This window comes from Ammospiza caudacuta, chromosome 3, assembly GCF_027887145.1.
Source record: "Ammospiza caudacuta isolate bAmmCau1 chromosome 3, bAmmCau1.pri, whole genome shotgun sequence".
NCBI lineage: Eukaryota > Metazoa > Chordata > Aves > Passeriformes > Passerellidae > Ammospiza > Ammospiza caudacuta.
Window position 1 is genome coordinate 14,562,041 of NC_080595.1, and position 23,044 is coordinate 14,585,084.

At 42.2% G+C, this 23,044-nt stretch overlaps 1 protein-coding gene across 1 annotated transcript in view; it reads left to right on the forward strand.

Moving 5' to 3' along the window:
• The window catches only part of COMMD1 (copper metabolism domain containing 1), a 62,580-nt gene that overhangs the window by 16,480 nt on the left and 23,056 nt on the right, over positions 1-23,044 (forward strand). The window contains exon 2 of the mRNA XM_058802521.1: positions 1,799-2,080. Within this exon, the coding sequence (XP_058658504.1) occupies positions 1,799-2,080 (282 nt within the window). The remainder of the gene's footprint in view (positions 1-1,798; positions 2,081-23,044) is intronic.

The following is a 23,044-nucleotide window of genomic DNA, read 5'->3' on the forward strand; positions in this document are numbered from 1 at the left end:
CCCGTTCACATCAGCCAGCCCAGGAGGAGTACACGAGCAGAAGCAGTGTCACACAGCACACAAACACAGATGCAGTGATGTGAAAAATATTGAAGCAGAAAATACTCCACACTGCTGTTAGTAGACAGTGTAAGATGTGGCTGTAGGAAAGGACTGTACGTCTGAATAGCTTTTCTTCTGGAAATAAAAAGAATTGCTGTTTTCACTTCCAGCATAATGAGTTAGTACAGGATAATTACCTCTTAAGTTAAATATTTCTGATCTAAAGCAAGCAGTATGTACCAATATGTCAAATGCCCTATAGAAAAGCCAGAATGGTGCACTAGGCAGCTCAGATTTTGGAATAAAATCACAGATGCTCCTGTTAAGCTGGAGCCTTAATACAGCCGAGGGTTTACTCCTAGTGTTGATTGCCATTTCTTTTCTCAATCACATAACAGATGGCAGCTGATCTATTGTGAAAGCAAGGCAAGGCAGCTCATCCCTTGTAAAAAAAACACTGCAAACACCTCCATTTTTAGATCAGCACTGCCCAGTGTGCAGACAGACAGTGTGAGGTGCACAATGTGTGTGTCCAGCCCAAAGCCACACAATGTCACAGCCCTGGCTAAAGGAACGAGGCTGTGGTTCCCCAGTGCCTGGAATGCAGCTGTAGCTGTACCACATCAGGGAAGGTTAAACAGAGGCAAATCCAAGGACTGGCTGCACTTCACCTTGCTGTGCTCCGTGTCAGCATGTGCTTGGAGGTGGTGTGCTCATTTTGGAGAAATTGCATCCATTTTGTGTGAAAATGAAGCAAAAGCATCTGCTTGAAATGACAATGAGGAAGTTTAACCACAGCTTCCTTTTTCTACCTCCCATTCTCCCTTTGTGGCCATGTACAGCAGTGGCTAGTCCCACTGAGGCAATGCAAATACAAGGCTGTGGGTTTATCGGTTTTGAAAAAATAGATGGAAAAAACTGGATATCTATATAAAAATGGTTATTATTATAGTTGTTTATTATTGTTGTTATTATTGCTGTTGTTATTGTTATTACTGCTACTACTACTGTTGCTGCACAGGGACAAGGAGTAAACGACCCCTTCCACTGTGTTGCAAAATACAAATAAAGCCTGACAAAATCCACCAATGCTCTAAAAGAAGCTGGAGTTGCATTGTTAAGGCTTTTTGGGCCTTATGGATTGAATAATACAGATGAAAAAATGCAATTGCATTTTGCATTTTGACTCTCCCTTGAAAGGCTCTTGCTGCTGCAGGCCCTGCTTTGCTGGTGCAGCACTTACCAGTTTTGTTCCTTGTTTGTGTTGTGGAGGTGGCAGATGAAACTGTGGGTGTTGCAATGAGCTGGGCTGTCCCTTCATTGTTCCAGCCCACGAGCCCACCTTCTGTGTCCCAGCCTTCCCGTTTCCTGGCCCAGCAGGGCAGCAGTGCAGTGCCACACCTGACACAGTGTTTGTGGCACTGTCCATTTGGGAATGCCTGTGGCACAGTGAGGAAAGGGCCAGGACACAGGGAGAAGCCTCCTTGCTGCCCCATACCAGTGCTGAATTCCCAGAGGTGCTCCCAGCTCATTGCTGGAGCCAACCCACTCCCCTCCAGCTGCTGTGGGGCAGAATCTGGGATTAGCAGTAGGCACTTGCAAATTGAGTTTTAATGAAAGGTGTCAGGTTATTTGCATAACCTGGTTTGTTTGTGCAACCATTTTAAAATCCCATATTTGTCAAACCCTAAAGATGTGTCTTTTAAGTCCTCAGTTAAGCAAGCTTTTCCCTTTTACTCCCTTTATTTTCCTACAGTCAATTGCTTCAGCAGACATGGATTTGAATCAGCTGGAAGCTTTCCTCACTGCCCAAACCAAAAAACAAGGTGGCATCACATCAGATCAGGCTGCAGTCATTGCAAAATTTTGGAAGAACCACCGGACTCAAATCCACGAGAGCCTGGTCAATCAGAGCCGCTGGGATAATGTCCTGAAAAACATGAACTGGAGAGTGGACCTGAAGGCACAGTTGAGGCACGTTGATCAGATAAACACTCCTGTTGCAATAGTTGAAATGGAACTGGGAAAAAATGGGCAGGTAAGATTCCTTTTGCAAAATATATACACCAGATGTGGCTGCACTTGCACTGAGGGATATTGCCTATTGCTGAATTCACTGCATCCAAATCAACGCAGTGGTTGATTCATCACCACTGGCCCTTTAATGGACTTGAAATTGGGGGTCCATCTTTGGATACAAAGAAACATTCTGGGTGGTGAATGCAATTTTTGCTTTTTTTTTTCTTATCTTCATATAAAGAAGATATAACACATATACTGACATATATATATATGACATATATATTGACAGCTCTCTTTACATTAAGCTTGTAAACTCAGAGGATGTAGAAATCTAACATGATCTTATAATTCTGTTTGTATACCATGCACTGCAAATTCAATTAGTCTTCTTTTCTTTTAATTCAACACTAAAATTAGTTAAAATACGCAAAGTAGGAGCTAAAAAAGAGTAAAGTTCACAAATTACATTTTAGAACAAATGAAGGGAAAGATTCCTTTTTATTTTACATAACACCCATTCTTATGTTACTTATTACCTGTCACATTATGCAATCTGGCCTTATCTACCTGAAAGATATCTGTCTATATATATATGGCTCTATCAGTGCTGAACATTGCCTTCCTTTTTTTATCTTTATAGTCCATAGGATTGTACAGCTGAAGGCACAGATTCCCATCTTCACATTTGCTGTTCTTTTCTAACAGGAAATGTGTTTCAGTTTGGTATCTTTTCTCTCTGTGATGTTTTAGTAAATTTCAAAACCTCATTTCTTAGCAGTAGCTACTGCAAATCATGCCATGAGCCGATTTGGGAATTTTGATGTTAATAGTTAACGTTTTGCTAGGTTTCTTGTATTTCATAATATCGTAATAGCAAGAGTGCCTGAATTAGGAATACCTCATTCCATACACCTGGAATATACATGTGCATAGGAATGATTGAATTCCAGCTTGGCTAAGCCAGGGCAAGAATGAAGGTACATAATGTCTGAGATCCTACAGAGGCAGAAGGTATTGTTGGAGTCATTCTGTTGGTTCACTTTCCTTTGCAGTCAGTGGAAGCTGATCCTCCCTGAGCCTTCCACTTGTGGTTCTCTGCAGTGACCAATACAGTAATGGTGTGTGCCTTCAGGTTTTTTCCTAACCTCAGAGAAGTTGAGTTTTCTGCTCAGGATCTTGAGATTGAAAACCATTGTGTTCTATTAGCAGCAAATGGAAAAAAGGTTGCTTTGAATAAAAAGGTTACAAGGGAGCATGTTATAATGAGTACAGTGAGTACCTTAGTGAGCAAATGGCAGAAATACCTACATTCATTAAAAAGTGCATCCTTAACTCAGAATCGCTGTTGTGTTTCACAAGGGGATTATGTAGTTAGTGACTCCTGTTTTGAAACTGTTTTTTCCCCAGTGATGGATTTTACAGTAACATCAAGCAATATTCCTTTCACCCTCTGCAGAGAGAGTCAGGGGATGGAGGAGGAATACACATTTCTGAGACACTGTACTGTCTCTTACCAAAGAGCCCCACAACAAAATCAAAATGAGTTATTTTAGCAATGCCCCTTCACGCTGCAAAGGGAAATGGTTGTGCAAATGCATTTTTGGAGCTGCCATCAAACACAATTTTGCCTCCTTCCCTGAGGGTACCAGTGAGCTGTGAGTTAAACTGGTCCTTACTGAAACAGCCATGGAGTAATTAGCATTGTCACCTCTTGAGTCAATGTACATTTGTTCTAAGGAACTCTGCTTTCACATAGCCTTTGGCTGTGCATTAAATAAGTTCTCTGCTGTAAATCTTTGGGTTGAGGCACTCTGCATCAGGCTCTATGCTCCTGTGATGGGATGAGGTTTGGGGTTTGGGGACCTCCTGGAAAGATTGGTCACAGAGACTCCTACTGGAGGTTGAACAACTCCTTGTTACACACTGGATCCAGCCCACTAACTTGAAACTGTCATGTTTTATAGCCTTTATAAGTATTTTTACTTTATTGTTAGCATATCTCTTCTAAATATCAAGTTTTGTAGCACATCAAATACACACATACTGGTACCTTCCCTAAGTTTAGAAGAGAACATATTTTCTAAACAGTTGTCAGCCATAGATGGGATTTGATGAATAATGAAGATCTGGCTTTGAAGAAGAAAGCTGGCTGATGATTCAGGAGTAAATTATTCACAACAGACTGTTTTCATTTGGACACATGATAACAGGGGAATGTACAAATGCATTGATATGTAATGAATTGACATGAATATTTCATGGTTCAGCAGAAGCAAAGAAATGCTCTGTAGTAAATGTACCTTTCCAGAAGTCACTCTGATTCTTCTCAGTGCCTCTGGGTTAGAGTTAGGTCTCTGCCCAGCAGAAGAGGAGGCTGCTTGGTGGAGCATCTGCTGCTTCTACTTCAATAAATAACTTTGCTTCCTGCTTGCCTTCTCTGAATTTTAGTCAGCTCTTTCATGAGGGGAAGACTCTGTGTGTGAAACTTGATGTGATTGGGAATGGGGAATTAATTGGAAGTGACTGGTTCATAAATGCCACTAGCCTGAGTTTACTTGAATTTTGTCAAATTTTTAAATGTTTTCTGGCTGGAGAGAGATGTTTTTGGGTTTGAGAATCCATCACAACTTGCACGCATTAATTCTTGCTAGCCTTGCCATTACTGATAAGAGAAAAAAATGAACCCTTTTCCCTAAGTGCTCTTGAAAACACTTCTGATGAGGAACATTTGAAAATACCATGCTCTGAACTTTGAAAAATTTGATTCAAGATCTGTAAATTGGAGTTTGAACTCTTCTTCAGTAAAGATTTTACAGCAACATTAAAAGTTCCCTTTATGCTGGTGTTGTAGTCTTTATAGATCCTAGCAGGTCTATATTAAGATTAAAGGCAGATGAACATGCCAGCCATCACCTTTGAAAGCCCATTTTCTTTAACAGTATGACTAAAAATAAAATTATAAAGCAGTTGCACTTTAGCCTGCATTTGCCTTCATCTTGTGATATTCAGTGCTCATCACTGCTGGTCCATTTTTTCCATCTTTTCTTTGGCACAATGGTTTTCTCCTCTTGGGTTTTTTATCTACCTTGCTGGCTTTCTCTTAAAACATCTGTAGCTACCTGTCCCCTTCTTTATGTCCTTTTTTATCTTGTTCTCTCTCTGAGCATGTCTGTAAAGCTCTTTTGGCATGAAATTTCAGACATCTTTTCAGAGGGATGAAGAGTGAGCTGGAGCATCCTCCCTCTCCTGCCCTTGCTGCCCCTCTGCAGCAGCCCTGCTCCACATGGTGGGAGCCACTGCTGTGCAGTGTTGGCTTACCTGCACATTTCAGTCCCAGATTTATACCTGTCCTTGCCACTGACAGAAAGTTACTGCATTGGTTTTGTGCCATGGCTTGGCACAAATATTATATTTAAACTTGTTTTCTGGATTTTGTCATGTTATTTTCCTTGTGAGATCTGCCTCTCCCCTGGGGCTGTTCTTCTTGTGGGCTGATTTGCTAATAAGTTTTACTTTCTTTATATAAAGAAAGTAAAATTATATATTTTGCAGTTTAATCAGTCTAAGACTGATCAGATATTACGGATTAGCTGAGAATTTGTTCTTGGCTTTTCTGCTTTGGCTTATTTACAGAATGGGTATTTCCACATACATTTCTTTTCAGTGTTTAAGTTACCAGTAATCCATGTAATATCACTTCTCTTGGGGCTTTGTTGGATCTTAAAGCATGTTTTATGATCAAAGAGTATTTTTTGCCCTGGTTTAACATGAAGCTGGGATTCTCCTGCAGGATTCTTCCTGGAAAGACCTGAGATAATCACATCAAGATTATGGATTAAAGGGTTTTTTTCCCAAAGTATTGTATCTCTCTTCTCTTTCCTTTTCTAAAAGCCTCTACCTGCCAGAGGGGTCAAACAGTTAATGATATACAGTAAGTAAATGCCACAATGTAGCAAATACTAGAAGCTACATACTAGGTAAGGAATTAGTATAGTTTCTTTAAAAGTAAGGGCAAACAGCAGCCTTTCATTCCATATATTTTCTCTGGTCTGAAATCACCAGGGATGTGTATCTTCACAAAAAACAAATGGTTTTCTTTAAAGAACAGGCAAGCATTAGTAACAATCTTTTCAGTGAAAGTCTAATATTCAATACTTATGATTATATTTTGATTGTCACCTTAAACTCTCCCCAGTGAGATAAAATACTTTCTGATGAAAAGGGCTTGCTGGGTGAAGTGCACCTTTGCCAGTGCAACAGCATACTTGATGCTGAAAAAGTAGGAACTGTCAGCTGGCAGTTTACCTACTGTCTGCTAGTGGCTGGGCCCAGACCATGGTAATTCAGAGAAATTAATACTACTAATAATAATTCAGGTAATAATTCTATTAGTTCATGTGTGGAAAGAGTTCATGAGGAGTATAGACAATTGTCATGTGCTGTATGTTGGAGATAAAATGCTTCCAGTATTTTGAAGGTCTGGAGCTTGTCAAGTTTTAGTTGCAATGATTATAAAGGTTTAATTAATGTTTTGAGGAGGAGTAAAGTAGGTCTCAAAGTAAACTTGTGGGAGATTAATGTTTTTTCTGACTTGTTAATTATGTCCATGCTACATGAATCTAGGCTGAATTTTCTATCATCTGTGCTATAAACAAATTATATTTATTTTTAGCATTCACACATGAGCACACTTTCACGATGTAATAAAAAAATCCTAGAATTTATCTTCTATAAAACTTTATCCCTTGCTGGGAGTACACACTGAACACTGCTGAGGATTTGGTGGTGTTTTGTGCATTTTTCTGAGCCACTTTTCTCTTGGCTTTTGTCAGCTGCAGTTCTCCCCAGCCATAGCTGTCACTGCTGCAGAGAGGTCAGACCAAGAGAACATCAGGAGTACACTCATGCCACAGGGAGGAGGGATTATGGCTGTGCCTGCTTTTGCCTCTGTGTGACTCCAGGCCAGGCTGCTTCAGAGATAGGGCTGAAAATAGCCCCAGATAATGGATCTCCAGGCTTTTTTATGTAGGAACTGTTTGAAAAGGCAGATTGCTTTTTGTAGGGTATGGTGTGGGCAAAGTGATGCATGGGGAGATGAAAAGCAGCTCCAGGTACCCAAACCAAAATAACTCCAGCCAGGCCTGCAGAGAGGAAGGAAAAGCAACCACCAAACCATTTTTCCTTTCCAGCCATAATCTGTCTTAGTCCTTGTAGCTATTAACATCATCAGAAATGACGTTCCCATCAAAAATGGGAAAAGCATGAGCATTTATAAGCCAAATTAATCAACTTAAGTCCAATGGGCTTAATATTTTTATTTGATTAAAATGATGGAATCTGGTAAGTAGAAGTCAGTTGGGAAAAAAATCACCTTTGTGGCCAAGCTGAATGTAATAATTTGAGCTTTTGTTCACCTTGGAAATTTATGAGCTGGAGGGAACAGTTACATAAGGGCTGTACAGTGCAAAAGCAAATAAAAAATGGAGAGGGCAGCAGGTCACTCCACAGAGAGGAAACGAACACAGTTGACTGACTTAACTCAGTTATTTACTTAATCCTCTGCTTGGCACTCTCTGTAGCCCTTTGCTTTGACAGGTCAGTTTTTGTCATCTTCTTGGAGTGGAGAGAAACTTGGGGAATAAGAAGGGAAATTTGTTATTTGTGGTTCTTGGGATGTGGAAGTGTAATAAGTATGTTAAGGAGATAAGAGCATTAAATGGAGGTATTAAATAACTGTCTGACTCAAAGTGTCACTTTTCCACTGGGTGTATTTGACAGTATTTTTTTACCTCAGGTATACAAAGCAAGGATATTCTGTAATCAGTAGCACTGACAGTTTCTGTGCTTGTTTATATGTGGATGTGCAAGTGCACACATACTCATATATTCCCTGTCTTTACTCTGGGACTGGATTTGCTGAAGTAATTAAGTAGAATGAGTTAACTCAGACAGAAGTATTGATTGTAGCTGAGCTCAGGGTATTACAGAGGAAATTCTGCATTAATTGAAGGTAAGCTGTATGAAGCCAGCAGCGATGCCTGCTTACTGCCTTTCATCTGCCTAAATTCAGATTCAGTCCTGGACCCTTGAAATTTTTACCTTCTCAGGTCTTGCACGTTATGACAGAGGACTTGCAATCTGTTAAATATGTAATATCAGTGATATCAACAAATATTTTGCAATCTAACATCAATCAGTTCACACAGAGCAATAAAGTGTGGGATAGCTTTGATGAAATGTCCTCCAGAGCATCTCTTGCAGCTTTGAGAAACAGAGTGCAACAAACCTGGGACAGGGGCAGTTGGGGTCAACAGACCTGGCTGTTGAAAATTGTCCCAGCAAAAGTGTTTCAGCACATACCTTTTCTTGGGGTTGGCTCTGCAGAACCAGAGACCCTAAATTGCATCTCCCCCCTCTCCAGAGGAATTGTTCTGTTTGGGGCAAGTTGGCAGAGCAGTTTCTGTGTGACACTTGCTCTGTTGTGTAAATAACCACAGGCAGTCCCACTGTGCAGTTCCCACCACCACGGACTTGGGGCTTTGTGGAGAGTGTCTGCAAACACGCAAATCAAAGCACTGCATTTGCACAGTGCCAGGCTGGCACCATTTGCCTGCATGACCTTGCAGCAAAGCCAGTCTATAACTGAGGTCAAATGTAGTTGAAGGATCAAAAACTGTAATCTCCCTAGCATCTTTTTAACAGAAGTCAAAAGTTTTGCATGATTCTTGAAAAGCATTTTAAAAAGGGGGAAATTTCTTTGCAGGAGAGCCTGCATACAGCAAATCAGAGCCTCTTTGCAACTTAGCTCTGGTGGTGGTGTCTGGTGTCAATCTGTGTTCTTCAAAGGACTTGGATATCAACATAAGCAAGTAATTTGTTCTTAGGAAACTCAGGGGAAAAAAGGAGTTGTTATGACCATAAATGCCTACTGCATTGGCTAACAATGCATCTTGTTTTTACAGGCCTAGCCTGGCCAAATACATTTAAAATTGTTGTTTTGCCAGTTAGCCAGCCTTGCCTCTCTTGACACAATGCCATGTTGCTGCTGAGAAATGCTTTGGAGATCCTTTCAGGTGTGTCATGATCTCTTTTGAGATCTCTCAGCATTGGCATTCAGAGTGCAAGTAAGAGCAAACAGGTTCTTAATTTATTTTAATGAGGAAGAGCTACTGCAGGAGAAGGTATTAAAAGATACAAAGGAGAAAGCTACCACATAACTGGGGAGAAACACTTGTAGAGCATGAAAGTCCTTTTGCTGCTTAATCCTTTGTATTCTCTTTATCTTAAATATATGTGTGTATCTATATATATTTGTATGCTTTTCATAAAAGATGGACTCCAGTTTTTGCTGTGAAAGAATTGATGCAGCAGAAGAAACAACACAGCCCACAGTGACAAAGCAAAATCCCTTCAGTTCATGGCTAATTCTCAGTGTAATCTTTTCATGGATCAGGTATTTCCATTCTAGTTTCTGCAAACTAGGGCTTTCCATCCCTCTACTCATCCTAGTTAAAAATGAAAAAGGATAAGCGTAATTTTTTTCCTTTTCTTCTTACCATTCTGTTTACAAAACCTCTGACAGAGTGATTCCACAGGTAGCTGGCTGGAATCTGTTGGTGGGCAGAGCTGTCCTTGGCAGTTGGTAGCTGAGCATTAGTGCTGAGGTGCTGAAATCAGCATGTGAAGGGCTTGGGATACTGGCCCCCTGTTTGGATAAAAGCAGGCTCTCACTCCTGCTGCAGTTGCTCTTGCTGTTACAAACCACCAGCAGTGCTGCTTAGGGACTTGCAGAGGCCAGCAGAGAATTTTGGGAGAGGCTCCTGCCCCTTTCCAAGGGAGTGAATGAAGACTCTAGGAAACAAAGCCTTTTTTTTGCAGGTTCACTTGCCTCTATGTTAAATGGATTTGTCTGCTCCTTGGTATGCTGGCTTCATCTTGTCAAAGTGTGGACTGAAAGAAAGGCAGTAAATGGAGCTGCCACAGAAGATCACACGTGGGTTTGAGAGGGCGGTTTTGGTGTCAGGTCTTTTCCTTGCTGCCACGTGGACTTGAAAACTTGCTGACTTTTGCTGCAGCCTTGTGCTGCCCCAGCAGTGATGTGTTCATGGAGCTGAAAGTGGCTGAGTGAGTCCAAATGAAATTTTTTTTTGTTCCCTCCCCACCCTTTTATTTTTTTTCACCCACATTATTTTTAGTGTGGATCAATTTGTTGAAGGGACAGGTTGAGGGCAAAATTGAGCAAAAGAAATTGAGAGCTCTGTCTTGCCTTGAAAAAAATGCTCATTTAAGCATACATGTTGAAAGAGCCATCATTTAAAATTCTAGCTAGTGATATCTGGAACAGAAATGAAGCAGCTCTCCTTGAATGCTGAAGATAACTTTTCTGAAGTGCCAATTTTTCTTCCAAGAATGGAGGAGGAATAGAAAATGAGAGGCACGGCTGTTGGATGAGTTTTGTATTGTGGAGTTCATCTGGAGAAGGGTGGGAAAGGTATCTGGTATGGAGATGATCTAAAAGGGGATCTGGAGGTGGCAATCTGTGCAGATTGCAGGAATGGGGGAATCTTGATGCTTTAACAGCATTGGTAATTTTTGTTTCTAGAAAGTTTCTCAGCTACATGGTTTTGTGACAGCAGCAATGAGAAGCATGATTGAAATACTGGTCCTGTTCCTTGCCTGCTTATTTTGTCTAGAGTTAGTGGGAAATGTGGTGAGCTGAGCCACAGCTTGGCTGAGTTGCCTGAAGTGATCCTGTAAGTCTGGGAACAGCAACAGTTGTACAGTCCTGACTTACTCACATCTTCAACAAATAAACTCATGTGTTGTTCAGGGTTGATTTTTTTTTTTTTTTATTCAGTAGTTATAAGAAGTTGGTTGGTGTTGACAGTTTCATCCTCAAAACAACTTTCTCTGTTTCCTTGCATGCATCTGGTCCAGTTTTTTTTTTTCTTTTTGCTTGTTTTGAAAATACTTTCAGAGGTACTGGGGTGAAGCATAAGTTTCCCTGCTTTTCTCTGAAAGGAGATGGTTGGGAGGTGATCACTGGCAAGTGCTTTTGGTTAAGACATCATTGTCCTATATACTACTTGAGGAAATTACTACTTTGAACATAATTCCTGGAGCAAATCCTCTTCATTTAAAAAGAGATTCTAACTTACAAAAGATACAAGACAATCCTTTGGTTAAGAAACCTCTTGCAGCTGTAATTTTGCATAGACCTTGACACAAGGGGTTTTTTTCCTGTCCTCCTTTCAAATTATCAGTTGCAAAACTCCACAGAGATAATCAGACATGCAAATCTTCAGTATATTTTTAGTTCAACTTACTGATGTAGATTCATTAATATGTTAATATGACAAGGAAAGCATAATTTAAATTGCATATGCCTAATTTGGTTAATAAATGCTTGAAATACAGTCCCAATTTTAGAAGTAGCCATACTTGATACCAATTTTTCAGGACTTTTTTCCCCTTCTAAATCACAAGGAGAGTACAAAACCTCTTGTTTTATGTACAGAAATAACTTTGTGGTGTTTTTTACCCTGACTATGCACAACCAAAGGACCTTTAGGCTAGGAATCAGTGTTCCTTGTACACATTGTCACATTCCTAGTGATTGAATTGTAATCAATTGCATCAGTGGAGACCTAGTGAGGACTGTGGTATTGTAATTTGAGTTCCCAGGCTGCATTAGGTAGAGTTAGACAGGAGATAGAAGATGAAAAGAGAAAAGTTTCCTCGTGTTCAAATATGGCCAAGCTCCACCAATGCAAATCAGGGATGTGCTTGCCCTGTATTTAATTTGCAGTGGCCTAACTAAATGAGATACAAATTACTACTGGAATTAGATTTAGACAGCTTCTGAATCTTGGTTGAACATGCAAAGCTGCTATAATATCTAGATTTTTTTAAAGCCCTGAAGTGGTATTTGAATGCTTACAGGCAATAAACTTTTCAGTCAATTGATTCCATTTCTGTTGAATCACCCTCCAAAATGAAGCTGTGCTTTAAGGACTATTAAAAAAAATCATTCCATTTAACCTGTAAATATGCCACAGGACTTGAGAAAATGAGTTTGATAATTGCTTTTTTTTGGAAGACTTCAGCCTGGAAGGCAGCATCTTAAAAGGGCTCAGCATTGAGGAGACTCTCTAACGGAGCCAGTTAGAGCCACTTACACTGGCCTGACCTCCTTGGGCTGAAGTAATGAGGTGTGACAGATCAGGAGTGCAGTGCATCATGGTCAGGACCAATAACCCCTTTCAGAAAATTACATTTCTGCTCTAAGCAGTCCTTTCGAGTTGTCTGCAGCTAATTGTAAACCACCTGCTTTTACAGAAAGGGAACTCTGATGTTTCCCAGTAAATATCACCATGATGCTCTGAGACAGCTATGAAGTGTGGCTGTCTGGGAGAAAGCTCAAGTCTGATCAAATTTAATTAGACTGGAACCTGTTCCTGCCTACAAACATCTTGATTATACGAAGAGACATAGTTGGCTTTTGTGATAGCTACTGCTGTGAGAAGGTGAAAGAGAGGTGTGGATTCACCTGCTCCTTCTCACTGAAGACTGAGCTGAGCAATGAGCTGTGTCTGCACCCTGGTGCTCCCCAGAGCTCACCAGAGAGGAGCTGGAGAAACCCAGGCTGCTTGAGGGAATGATAAATCTGTCTGCCTTGGACTATTCCCTCAAAGAACATGGACTCCAAAGGAAAGCAAGCATTACTAGGGCAGCTCTAGGAGCCTCAGGTTTGGTGAGATAGAGTCCAGTCTGAACTGCCTGGTGATTAATGCAGCTTGACAACTCCTCTCAGATGAGTGGTATGGATAAAACCTTGTCACTTTGCTCAGCTTATGGCAGTGGAGGCAAACTGCCTCAGCCTTCATTTTTGAGGAAGTAAAAGCAGAAAAGAAATGCAGCACCTTCCATTACACTGTGGGAAGTGTAGTTGAGTGAATGTCATTAAACTGTCAGCCAAAGTGCAGGCTGCTGGGTGAGAGACCTGTATTTGCATTAAATCAAAACTCTTGGGCTAAAAATTAATGCAAGTTATAAATGAAATTATAAAGAAAACCTCTTAAAATATGAGTTTCTTTTTAAAAGCCATGTTGAACAAGCACTGAGTTTACTGAGCAGAAGCACTTGCAGGTTTAAGCACACCAAATGCTTTGCATACAATTAACAGCATGGATAGGCTGTGATCCAGCAGCACTGAGATATGGCATGGGCTGGATAGGAGGTGTGAGTGGGACACTTTGTTACCCAACACTTTCCTCTGCAAGCACACCAAGTCAAGAAAAAAGACAATACCTGCAGCTGAGAGCAAGGTTTTGGAAGATGATGGACAAAGGGATTGGTTTGAAGGCCTTGGAGCTGCAGGGAAGGGAAGGGAAGGGAAGGGAAGGGAAGGGAAGGGAAGGGAAGGGAAGGGAAGGGAAGGGAAGGGAAGGGAAGGGAAGGGAAGGGAAGGGAAGGGAAGGGAAGGGAAGGGAAGGGAAGGGAAGGGAAGGGAAGGGAAGGGAAGGGAAGGGAAGGGAAGGGAAAGGAAAGGAAAGGAAAGGAAAGGAAAGGAAAGGAAAGGAAAGGAAAGGAAAGGAAAGGAAAGGAAAGGAAAGGAAAGGAAAGGAAAGGAAAGGAAAGGAAAGGAAAGGAAAGGAAAGGGGAAAGGGGAAAGGGGAGGAAAAAGGAGAAAGCAAGGCTTGTTTTTCCAGACACAGAGCTTGGAGATCAACAAGACTCTCGCCTCTGAAGGGGATTGTTCTCCAGAGCTGCTGGAGAAGAACTCAGTTTGAGGGACATGGGTGTTAGGTGGTGCTGTCACATCTCAGTGGCCTTTGGCCTGTCTGAAAGATTTTGACTTGCCATGATCTTTGTGCAGAAGCTACCTGGTTAGAAAACTGTGTTCAGCAAATCTTGGTATTTTATCCGAAGCCATAGGCTCTTGCTCTGAGCAGGCAAATTCTTTCTTTCAAAGAGATATTGCTGTTCTCTGGCATTGCTTTTTGGAAGAGGATTTTTGGAAGGGGCTGAGATGAGAGAGAACTGAGATGCTGTGCTCCAAGCCTGGTCCTTCCTTCTACCCCTTTTTGTGCATTTGCATGACACCGTGTAGAGCTCTCCAGGAACTCTTCTGGCCCCCAGGAGAGTTTCAGCTCCTGCCTTTCCCTGGGGCAGCAGGCAGAGCTCCTGGCCAGGGGGCTGAGGATGGCCAGAGCTTCCATGTGCAAACAGGGAACATGAGGTTTGTGCCAGCCAGGAATTCGCACTGACTTCAGATACTTGTTGTGCCCCGGGCCAGCCTGGCTCATCATGTCCCATCCTAGGAAGTGACAGCAGTGTCCAGCAGCCCTCCTGTGTCCTGTCAGAGGGCAGGGCTTTCTCCTGAAGACAGGGAATTGTCACCAGGCCTCTCCCTTTGCTGCCCTCCCCATTTGGCAGCATTTCCCCGCCCGAGGCGGCTCCTCCGCGCCCTCCTTTCTTCTGTGCCCTTTGCTTGGCTCTGCTCGTGTGTTTGTTTTCTCTCCCACACTGACTCTGTTTCATTCACTGCCCAGAATAATAAGAGGTTTGTTGAAAGGGTGCTGCTAAGTAATTTGTCTTCTTCATTCATTCTCTCTTTGTTTAATGTTTGTTTTTGCTGTGCTTTGAATACAAAATTATTAATTTCATTGTAGTTTATTTCAATTGTATTTATTATTGTGGAGGCTCCCACACACCCCCTCTTACTGCTGTAAAAAACTCATAAATGAATACTTATAATAAGTTATGATGGTATTTTAATTCCCATTTCAAGGATACAATCAGAAGGTGGAGAACATAAAAAAAAGGATTTCCATTAATTGTGGTGGCTGGTGTGAAAAACCCTCAACCCAAGTTCCCAGAGTGCAAAGCCTTTGTGGTATTGCCAGGGTTCATCTCTGACAGTGCAGCCGTGGCACTGATGGACATCTAGTCCCCAGGAGCCTCTGGCTAAATATGGAAAAAATATGGAACATACAGTGACTTATCACCTAGACAAATGTTGGCTTGGATCTCCTGTATGCATACAAGAACATTTACCTGTGGGCAAAGAACTTTATTTAATGGCTTCATGCATTATAATGGCAGAATACTCAATATCTCGGAGCTACTGGAGAAAATATTAGTGGGATTTTTTTTTTCAGCCAGAGAATATGTGAAATGGAGGTATACTGGAGCAGATTGTTAGTATCCTCCCCATCCAAAGTCTGGGAAATGGCTTTTAGTGCTTCTCTTTCCTTTTCCCATTGTTAGAGCCTATGTCAAATGCTGCCTTTTATCTGAAGTGGTTTCCCCAGAGACCTGTGCTCCATTCCAGTTCCAGGTATTATTCATCCTCTGTCCTTCTCTGAACATCTTCCTTTTCCCAGATTTTCAATTCTGAAGCAATAACTTTTTCTACCTAGTAAAATGTAGTAATTTGGTTATATTGCACGCACTCTAATCAATCAGGTCAGTCACTCTCAGGCTTTGCTAAAGGAGAAAGCAATCATGCAGTGGCCTCAGAGTCCAGCAGGTCCTGAGCTGCAGGTGTCACCCCTTGGCAGCAGCACAGCCTGCCTTGCTGTGTGTGAGGCCCCATTTCTCTCTTCTCTTTCTCTGCTGGGTTCTGCTTTCATTTCTTCTGCTTCTCTTCTTTTTCCCTCCTGTCTTTCTCTGCTGGTTCTGCTTTCATTTCTTCTGCCTCTCCTCTTTTCCCTCCTGTCTTTCTCTGCTGGGTTCTGCTTTCATTTCTTCTGCTTCTCCTCTTTTCCCTTCTGCCCCTCAGGCTGCTGTTCTGCCATCTTTTTGTTCCCTTGGTTTCATCCTCACTCCCAAACTTGGTTCCTTGTTTGGGATCTGCAGAGCTGCTGGTTTCTTCCTTTACTGGAGTTGTGCAACACAGCAAAAGACCATGAAGGGTCCCAGGTTAAAGCTGCCCGTGGGCACAGGAAGGCACTGAGGCTGCCCTGGGGAAGGTTCAGGTTTGCAGGGTGTCTCCCTGTGCTGTTGCTTTACATCATCCCACTGAGCCCCAGTGCTGTTATGGAAACAGGGAGTGGTTCTTGCTCTGCAGCACAGCTGATTTTTCTGGGAAGCTGTGAACATATTGTATTCTTACGGTTATGTGTGGTTTGGTGTTTGGTTTTTTTTAAAGCAGTGTATGAAATTTTCACTTGGAATTTTTAGTGAAACTCCTTGTCTAAAATTCTGTGGATTTAGTGAACAGAGCTTTGAAAACAAGAGTGGAATACAGAGGAATTACTTGGCACTGCCTATTCTAATATGTTTGAAGTAATGAGCTTTATGTGGTACATTTGTGTAGCTAAGCTGTGAAATTTTGTTCATAATGATGATGATGCTGAGAACCAGCTTTGCTAGCTGAGGTGCATGTGAACTCAAGCAAGGCTTATTACCCTGGAGAGCTGATTAGAATTGGGTGGAGGGCAGTTGAAAGTAAGCAGCCTGTTTGCATTTAAGTGAGCTGTAGTAGCAGTGGAGATGTGCTCACCCTGTCAGTCAGAATTGTCCCTCAGTCTGGAGCAGCAGAACCTCACGCTGGTGACAGGACACGTGGCTGCAGGGTGCATGAGGACACTGCTCCTTCTGCCTGATGGCTTTTCCCCTTTGGAGCACTGAATCATGTGGCAAGCCCAGCTTCAAACAGGATGCTGTCAAGGGGTTTAATGGATTTACAGAGAGAATCGATTGTGCACGGGCTGGATGAAGTCTTCAGATGCCTCATTGAACATCAGCAAACCAAAGGGTCATTATCCCTTCCCCTGTCCCCCCCTCAACTCATCTGTCATCTGTTTGTAGCCTGCACTAATCTCCCTCTTCAGACCTTTATTGAGAACTGAATATGTTCTGCATTTGCAGGGTGCCCCATGGCAGGAAGGAACAATGAATCTGACTCCATGTTCTCAGAAGGCTAATTTATTATTTTAAGATACTATATTATATTAAAGAATACTAAACTAAACTATACTAAAGAATACAGAAAGGATACTTACAGAAGGCTAAAAAGATAATAATGAAAACTTGTGACTCCTTCCAGAGTCACAGCTTGACCCTGATTGGCCAATGAGTCAAAACAATTCACATGAACCCAATGAAACAATCTCCAAACACATTGCACATGAGAGCACAACACAGGAGAAGCAAATGAGATAAGAATTTGTTTTCTTTTTTCTCTGAGGCTTCTCAGATTCCCAGGAGAAAAATCCTGGACGAAGGGATTTTTCAGAAAATATGAATGTGACAAAGATGAACAAATGGGTCCATTGCACATGGAAATAAGTATTTTTTTTTTCTTTTCCTCTCCTCAGTGGTAAACATGCTTCACAGTATGAGCATTGTTAATGCAAATGCCAGCATCCTTTTGACACTCAATGGTATTTTTGATGAAGGCAGGGGTTGGGTCACCAAAGTGGATGGGACATGACTTTTTGTGCTGAAAATGAGAACATGGAGATCTCTTACACTTGAAATTATAAAGATGTGTTTTGTTCATGGTTTCACACTCCTCTGTACAAGCAAACCTTTATCTCTCAGGCTTGTGTTTAGTCTTTAGACTTAGCTGGTACTAATTAGAGACAAATCAGGTGAAAAACAATGAGTCAGATGTAGAGGGAAAGATGTGGGCTTAATTCTATGGAAGCAAAGTGCTTTACCCGTACACTCTGGATTTCTGGTTAAGCAGGAAGAGATTTTCATGTCTTGCCAGGATATCTTTTGAGTATTAAAGTAATAACATAAGAACGTAAACAGAAAAAAAAAAAAAAAAAGGTTTTATGATCATGGGTATGTTACACCACTAAAGAAGTTGCATCTTACAGCTGCCACTGTAAGTTCTGTGTTGTGTTCATGGGCTGCAAATCTCACACTTTACAAAGCTAATGGCACATCTTCATGCCCCTAATAAATTCTCAGTGTATTTGGTTTCATGTGCAGCCTTCAACTTGCACAAACAGCTGGCTAAAACAAGCTGTTCTGGCTTTTTGTGCTCTTCATTTTGTCTCCTCTTCCTTCTTATCTTCCTTCTTATCTGATTTCCCCATTTGAGTCACTGCAATGTGTTAGGTACTCGTGTAGCTCACCCCCTCTCAAACATACATGCCCATGGACTTTTTTTGGAAACTTGTGTTCAAACCCACAAGGCTGCACCCCTGCCAACTTGCTGTGTGTGGGTGTGCCAGGAGTGAATTATCAATTACTGACAACGAGAGAAGGGGTCAGTAATTGAGGAGTGGAGGAGGCCCTGGAGATACCCTGAGCCTGTTTCATCTGAGGTTCCTGCAAGGATAGAGGTCTGGTTATTTCAGTGGGTTACACTGCATGGGTGACATCAGGCTGGCAACCTGGCACCAGTGGGCTTTCACTCAGGCCCAGAGCTCTTCACATCTCCATAAACACCTTGGACACAGATCTTCAGGGATACTAAGGAAGTTTGTTGATGGAACTAAATTGGGAGGAGCTGTTGACTTCTTTCTGAGGAATTTTCTGGAATTTTTAGAAGGAATTTCTTCACAGAAAAGGTGGATAAGGCTCAGAATGGGCTGCCCAGGGAGGTGGTGGAGTCATGGTCCCTGGAGGTGTTCCAGGGAAGACTGGAGGTGGCGCTTGGTGCCATGGTCTGACTGACACCATGGTGTTGGGTCACAGGTTGGACTCAGTGATCCCAGAGGTCTTTCCCAACCTAATCCATTCTGTCATTCTCTGGGTTAATTCCATATGTGATGCTTATGGATGGGCCCAATCCTAACCTTACAAAGATGCTTTTTTGTACTGTATTTTTGTGTTTTCAAAGATATTGCTTCTCCTCTAGCATTTAATTTCTAATGATTCCTATATTAAGAAAATGTTTTAAGGGGAAGAGAGGGAGAACATGCTGCTTTTACATCTCTGAATTGCTTATTAGTGGTAAGCTGCATCACCCTGGAATTGTTTCAGCCCCCAGGAACTCAAAATAATCATCATCATCACTTTTTCTTTTTGTGCACTTGCCTCCCCTTTCTTTTTCCACCCAAGGAAATCAGAATCTAAAATGGAGCCTTAGAGCTTGTCTTGTTTGAAAAACCTCCAGAATTCTGGCTTGCTGTCACTGTCATCATTGAACAGCATTGTATTCAGGTACCATGGTGATCTTAAACACTGTCACACTGCCTGCATGTACTTGTCAAATCATTTTTGTAAGGTGTTTTTTATTGCTTTGATTCCAAGGTGCTGAAAAAAGAGGCATATCTAATCCCCACTACAATGTCAATGCTATTTACCTAAGAAACTAATTTTTAATGATTTGCTTAGTGCTTATCAGCACCTTGCTCCTTTGTGCTGCTGTAGCTGCACAGGAGCAGCTTCTGACATGGGAATCTGCTGTGTGAAAGTGCTTATCCCTGAAATGCAGATGGAGCTCTGCTTCTGGACATGGGCTGCAAATGGACACTGGTAAGGAACTCTCTGAAAGTAGAAATACAAAACAATATTCTCCTAACTTCCCTTGCCTTTAACTTGTTCAGGAAGCAATTCTTATCAGTCTTGTTCTGGGCTGGAAATGATTTTCTAAAACATGGAGAATGCACTGCACACAGACCTCAAGGCCATGGCCGCAGGTGGAAGAGCAGAACCAACTCAGAATTGTCTTTAGGGATCCCTTGTGGCACCAGGGCTGTGTAATTTCCCTTCCCTGTGATCCCAGAACATGGCAAAGCCTCATGTGCTTCCAGAACCATATTGGAGTCCCAGGTAGAGCAGGATCCTCCTCCTTGGGGTGTGAGAGGGTTAGTGCCATGATCCAGCTGATATTGTCCTGTGAGGGATGCTGCTGGCAAGGGTTTGTGCTGTCTTTAAGCCAGTCAGGTTGGATTCCTAGTTCTTCCTAACCTGAAACATATCTTGTTTTTCAGCACTCAAAAAAGCTTTCTTTGGAGGGGCTGTGGAGTTTGAGAAAGCCAACAAACAAGTTCATGACAAACTATAAGCATGCCATAATTGTTTCTTTTTTCTCCTAATTCATGGCTCTCCTAAGGATCAAGTGGCCAGAAGCACCAGAAACTAAACTTACTGGGAAACTGGGGCAGGGGCTGGAAATAAATCTTTGAGTGGGAGAGCTTTCTTCTGGGAGAACTTTTACAAATATAAATATCGAAACACAGGAAATCTGGTTCTATAATATCTAAATAACTTGTGTTGGCTTGAAAAAGGCTAATTTTCAGTATCTGAAGTAAAAGGGGACTTCTGATTTTTGAGAGGATTATTCGTTATTAATCTCAGGATCTGAGATTCAAAATAGTTAATTTTTTTATCTCCTACTTCAAAAAGAAGGCCACAGACTTTTCCTGGGGTTGATCCCTGCAACGCCTACCTGAGGTCAAGCTTCATGGGCAAATCCCTGGTGTTTTGTGTTCATTCAGCTTAAGTCTGTCAGTAAGGCTGGCCTTGTTTTTTGTAAAAGAGTCCAGAGAGCAAGATAAGGCTGGAGGTGATGAATTATTGTTGTACTAATGGCTTGTGTTTCACTGAGGATATAGCTGAAATGGGGCAACATCACTGCCTCAAAGAGGTGTTGTTACAGCAGGAACTGAAATAAACAGGGCCAGGAGACTTCTTTTGAAGGCCTTTATTAAAAGTGATCAGCTCAGGACTGGGCAGCTCGGCGGGGCTGCACTCTCCCGTCGTCTCTCCCAGGGCGACTCAGAGCAGGAGGATAAGCACAGCTCTGTCCACGAGGGGCAGAGCTGGGGAATCACATCCTCGTGGGAGCCTTTGGGGCGTGGTGATCCCGTCTGATGTTGATTATGCTGGCTGTCTTAGCAGGCCCTTATCTCCAGGGACGACTCCCGTGGTCAGGGCGAGAGGGGCTCCGAAGGTTTTCAGCATCTCTGCAGGCCCAGCACTCGGCTCCTCGCGTCCAGACATCACTCCAGTCTCTCAACTCTTATTTGGCTCGTTGTTTTTGGGGTTCCTGCGCGTTTGGAGTAGGGGTCCCACAGCATGCTGGTCCTTGGAGTCACTCTGCATAGCCCCCCCCCGCCCTCTCAGGTCTCTTCACCCTTCTGGGAAAAGTACACCTTAGCCTAGGCAAGGCTCTGCTAATACAAAAGGAGCGATTAGCCACAACGACCCGTGATTACAATAACAAAACACGCAGAACTTCGGCAGGGACAGTGATCTGGCTGCCTTTTTGTAACTTTTTCTCACAAAAAAATATTAACCGAATTTTTGTTCATAACAGGAATCATGAAAATATTGCAGGGTTTTATTTACTTCCATGAGGAATTGGATTCCAGCTTTTCTATGTGATGCTCATCTTCCCCGGTGCAGCCTCCATACACTGGGCTGCCTGTTTCCCTGCTGCACAGGGGCTTGGGATGGTGTCAGAAAATGTGAATTACAGGGAAAGGAGTGGAATTACTCAGGGTTTAGCTTGTTCTCCCTCCCTTCAGCAGCTGAAGGAGAGGATTTGTTTCCCAAGTTCAATGCCAGCACATCAGTGAAATTCCTGACAGATGCTGTTCTCCTGAGACATGGCAGAAATTCATCCTTTTTCAGCTTGGCTGGACCCACAGAGTCTCCATCTGCAAGCAGGGTGGTTTTCCCCCTCTGCTATGGATCCTGATACACACCTCTGGGCTATTTCTTCAGGTTTGTTGATAATGGGACAGATCCTGGAGCTTGTATCCAAGGTGACAGAGGTATCCTTGGAAGAGATCTTTTCCCTAGGAGAATACAAAATTAATGTGACCTGATGGGCAGTCAAAATAAAAACAGCGAAGAAAACCAAACAACACAAAACACAGAATTCAAGCAGCTGCCTCCAAGAAGTACAAGGTGACATATGGGAAGATTTACTCCCCACCTAATTTTTGGCAGTCAGAATTGCTTCTGAATGGTGTGTGTTGAGTCTTGTCTCTGTAGGTTCCTTGTGTGGTCAGTGGAGGGAGAGGCTTCTCCAGGGAGTGGCTGGGGTGGGTTCGGAGGGCAGATTCAGCCTGACAAAAGCTGCCTTAAGCACTGCTGCTAACGGGGCTTGGGGTGAATACTCCTCTGTGTGGTTTATTGCACAAATATTTGTAAAAAACCTGTTGGTTGCTCAGCCAGCACCTCCAAAAGCCGCCTTCCAAGTTCAAGTGATGCAGCAAAGAGAAGTTTGTTTGTGGTACCCAGGCTGTCCATCCTCGGTGAGGATGAACACGACTGTTCATCATCTTTTCCTGTCCTGTCCTTTGATCCCTCCAAAACCACACACACCGATGCTTTGGGTGGCAGCCTTCTCCTGCCTCTTTTGGGAGGTCACACCATTTAATCTTTTTGTCGCCAGTGCTGAGAAGAGGTGAAAAGAAAGGGTTTGCTGTGAAAGGGATTTTTAGTGAGGTATTTGTCTCCTGTTAACTCGGTGACATTGTAACAGCTGTGCCTGTAACATTATCCTTAAGTAAAAGCTGAGAGTTTGCTGATTGTTCCCCTCCAGAGCTGGGGTGGTGTCATGTTCCCTCCTGTGTCTTTTACACTTTGACTTCTCAGTATTTAAAACGAGAAGGAAATTCAAGGTGAGTGCAATTTTTGGTGAGGATTGCACATTTATAAAAGTTGTTATACAAATAATAGAAAAATACTTTTATATCGATTAAAAAAGAGAGAGTTTAACGCTCTAATGCTCTAAATGAAGCAAAATCTTCATCCACCAACTGATCATCTGTTGCCCACAGAAATATTTCTGAGTGGCTCTGAGTAGTTTTCTAGACTTGCAACCAAAGATGTGAACATATCTGCAAAAACAATTAAACCTCTTTAATTCTGCTTATTAAACCTCTTTAATTCTGCTTTCCTTTCTCTTTCTTTTGCTTGAGACTGTTTTGCCTTTATTAGTCTTTAACAAGTGTATTTTTGTATCTTAAAAAGATGGAATAATTTAATATCATTAAATGGAATAAATTTAACATCATGCCAATATTTTTGCAGTGAATACCCGTTACAGTATAAA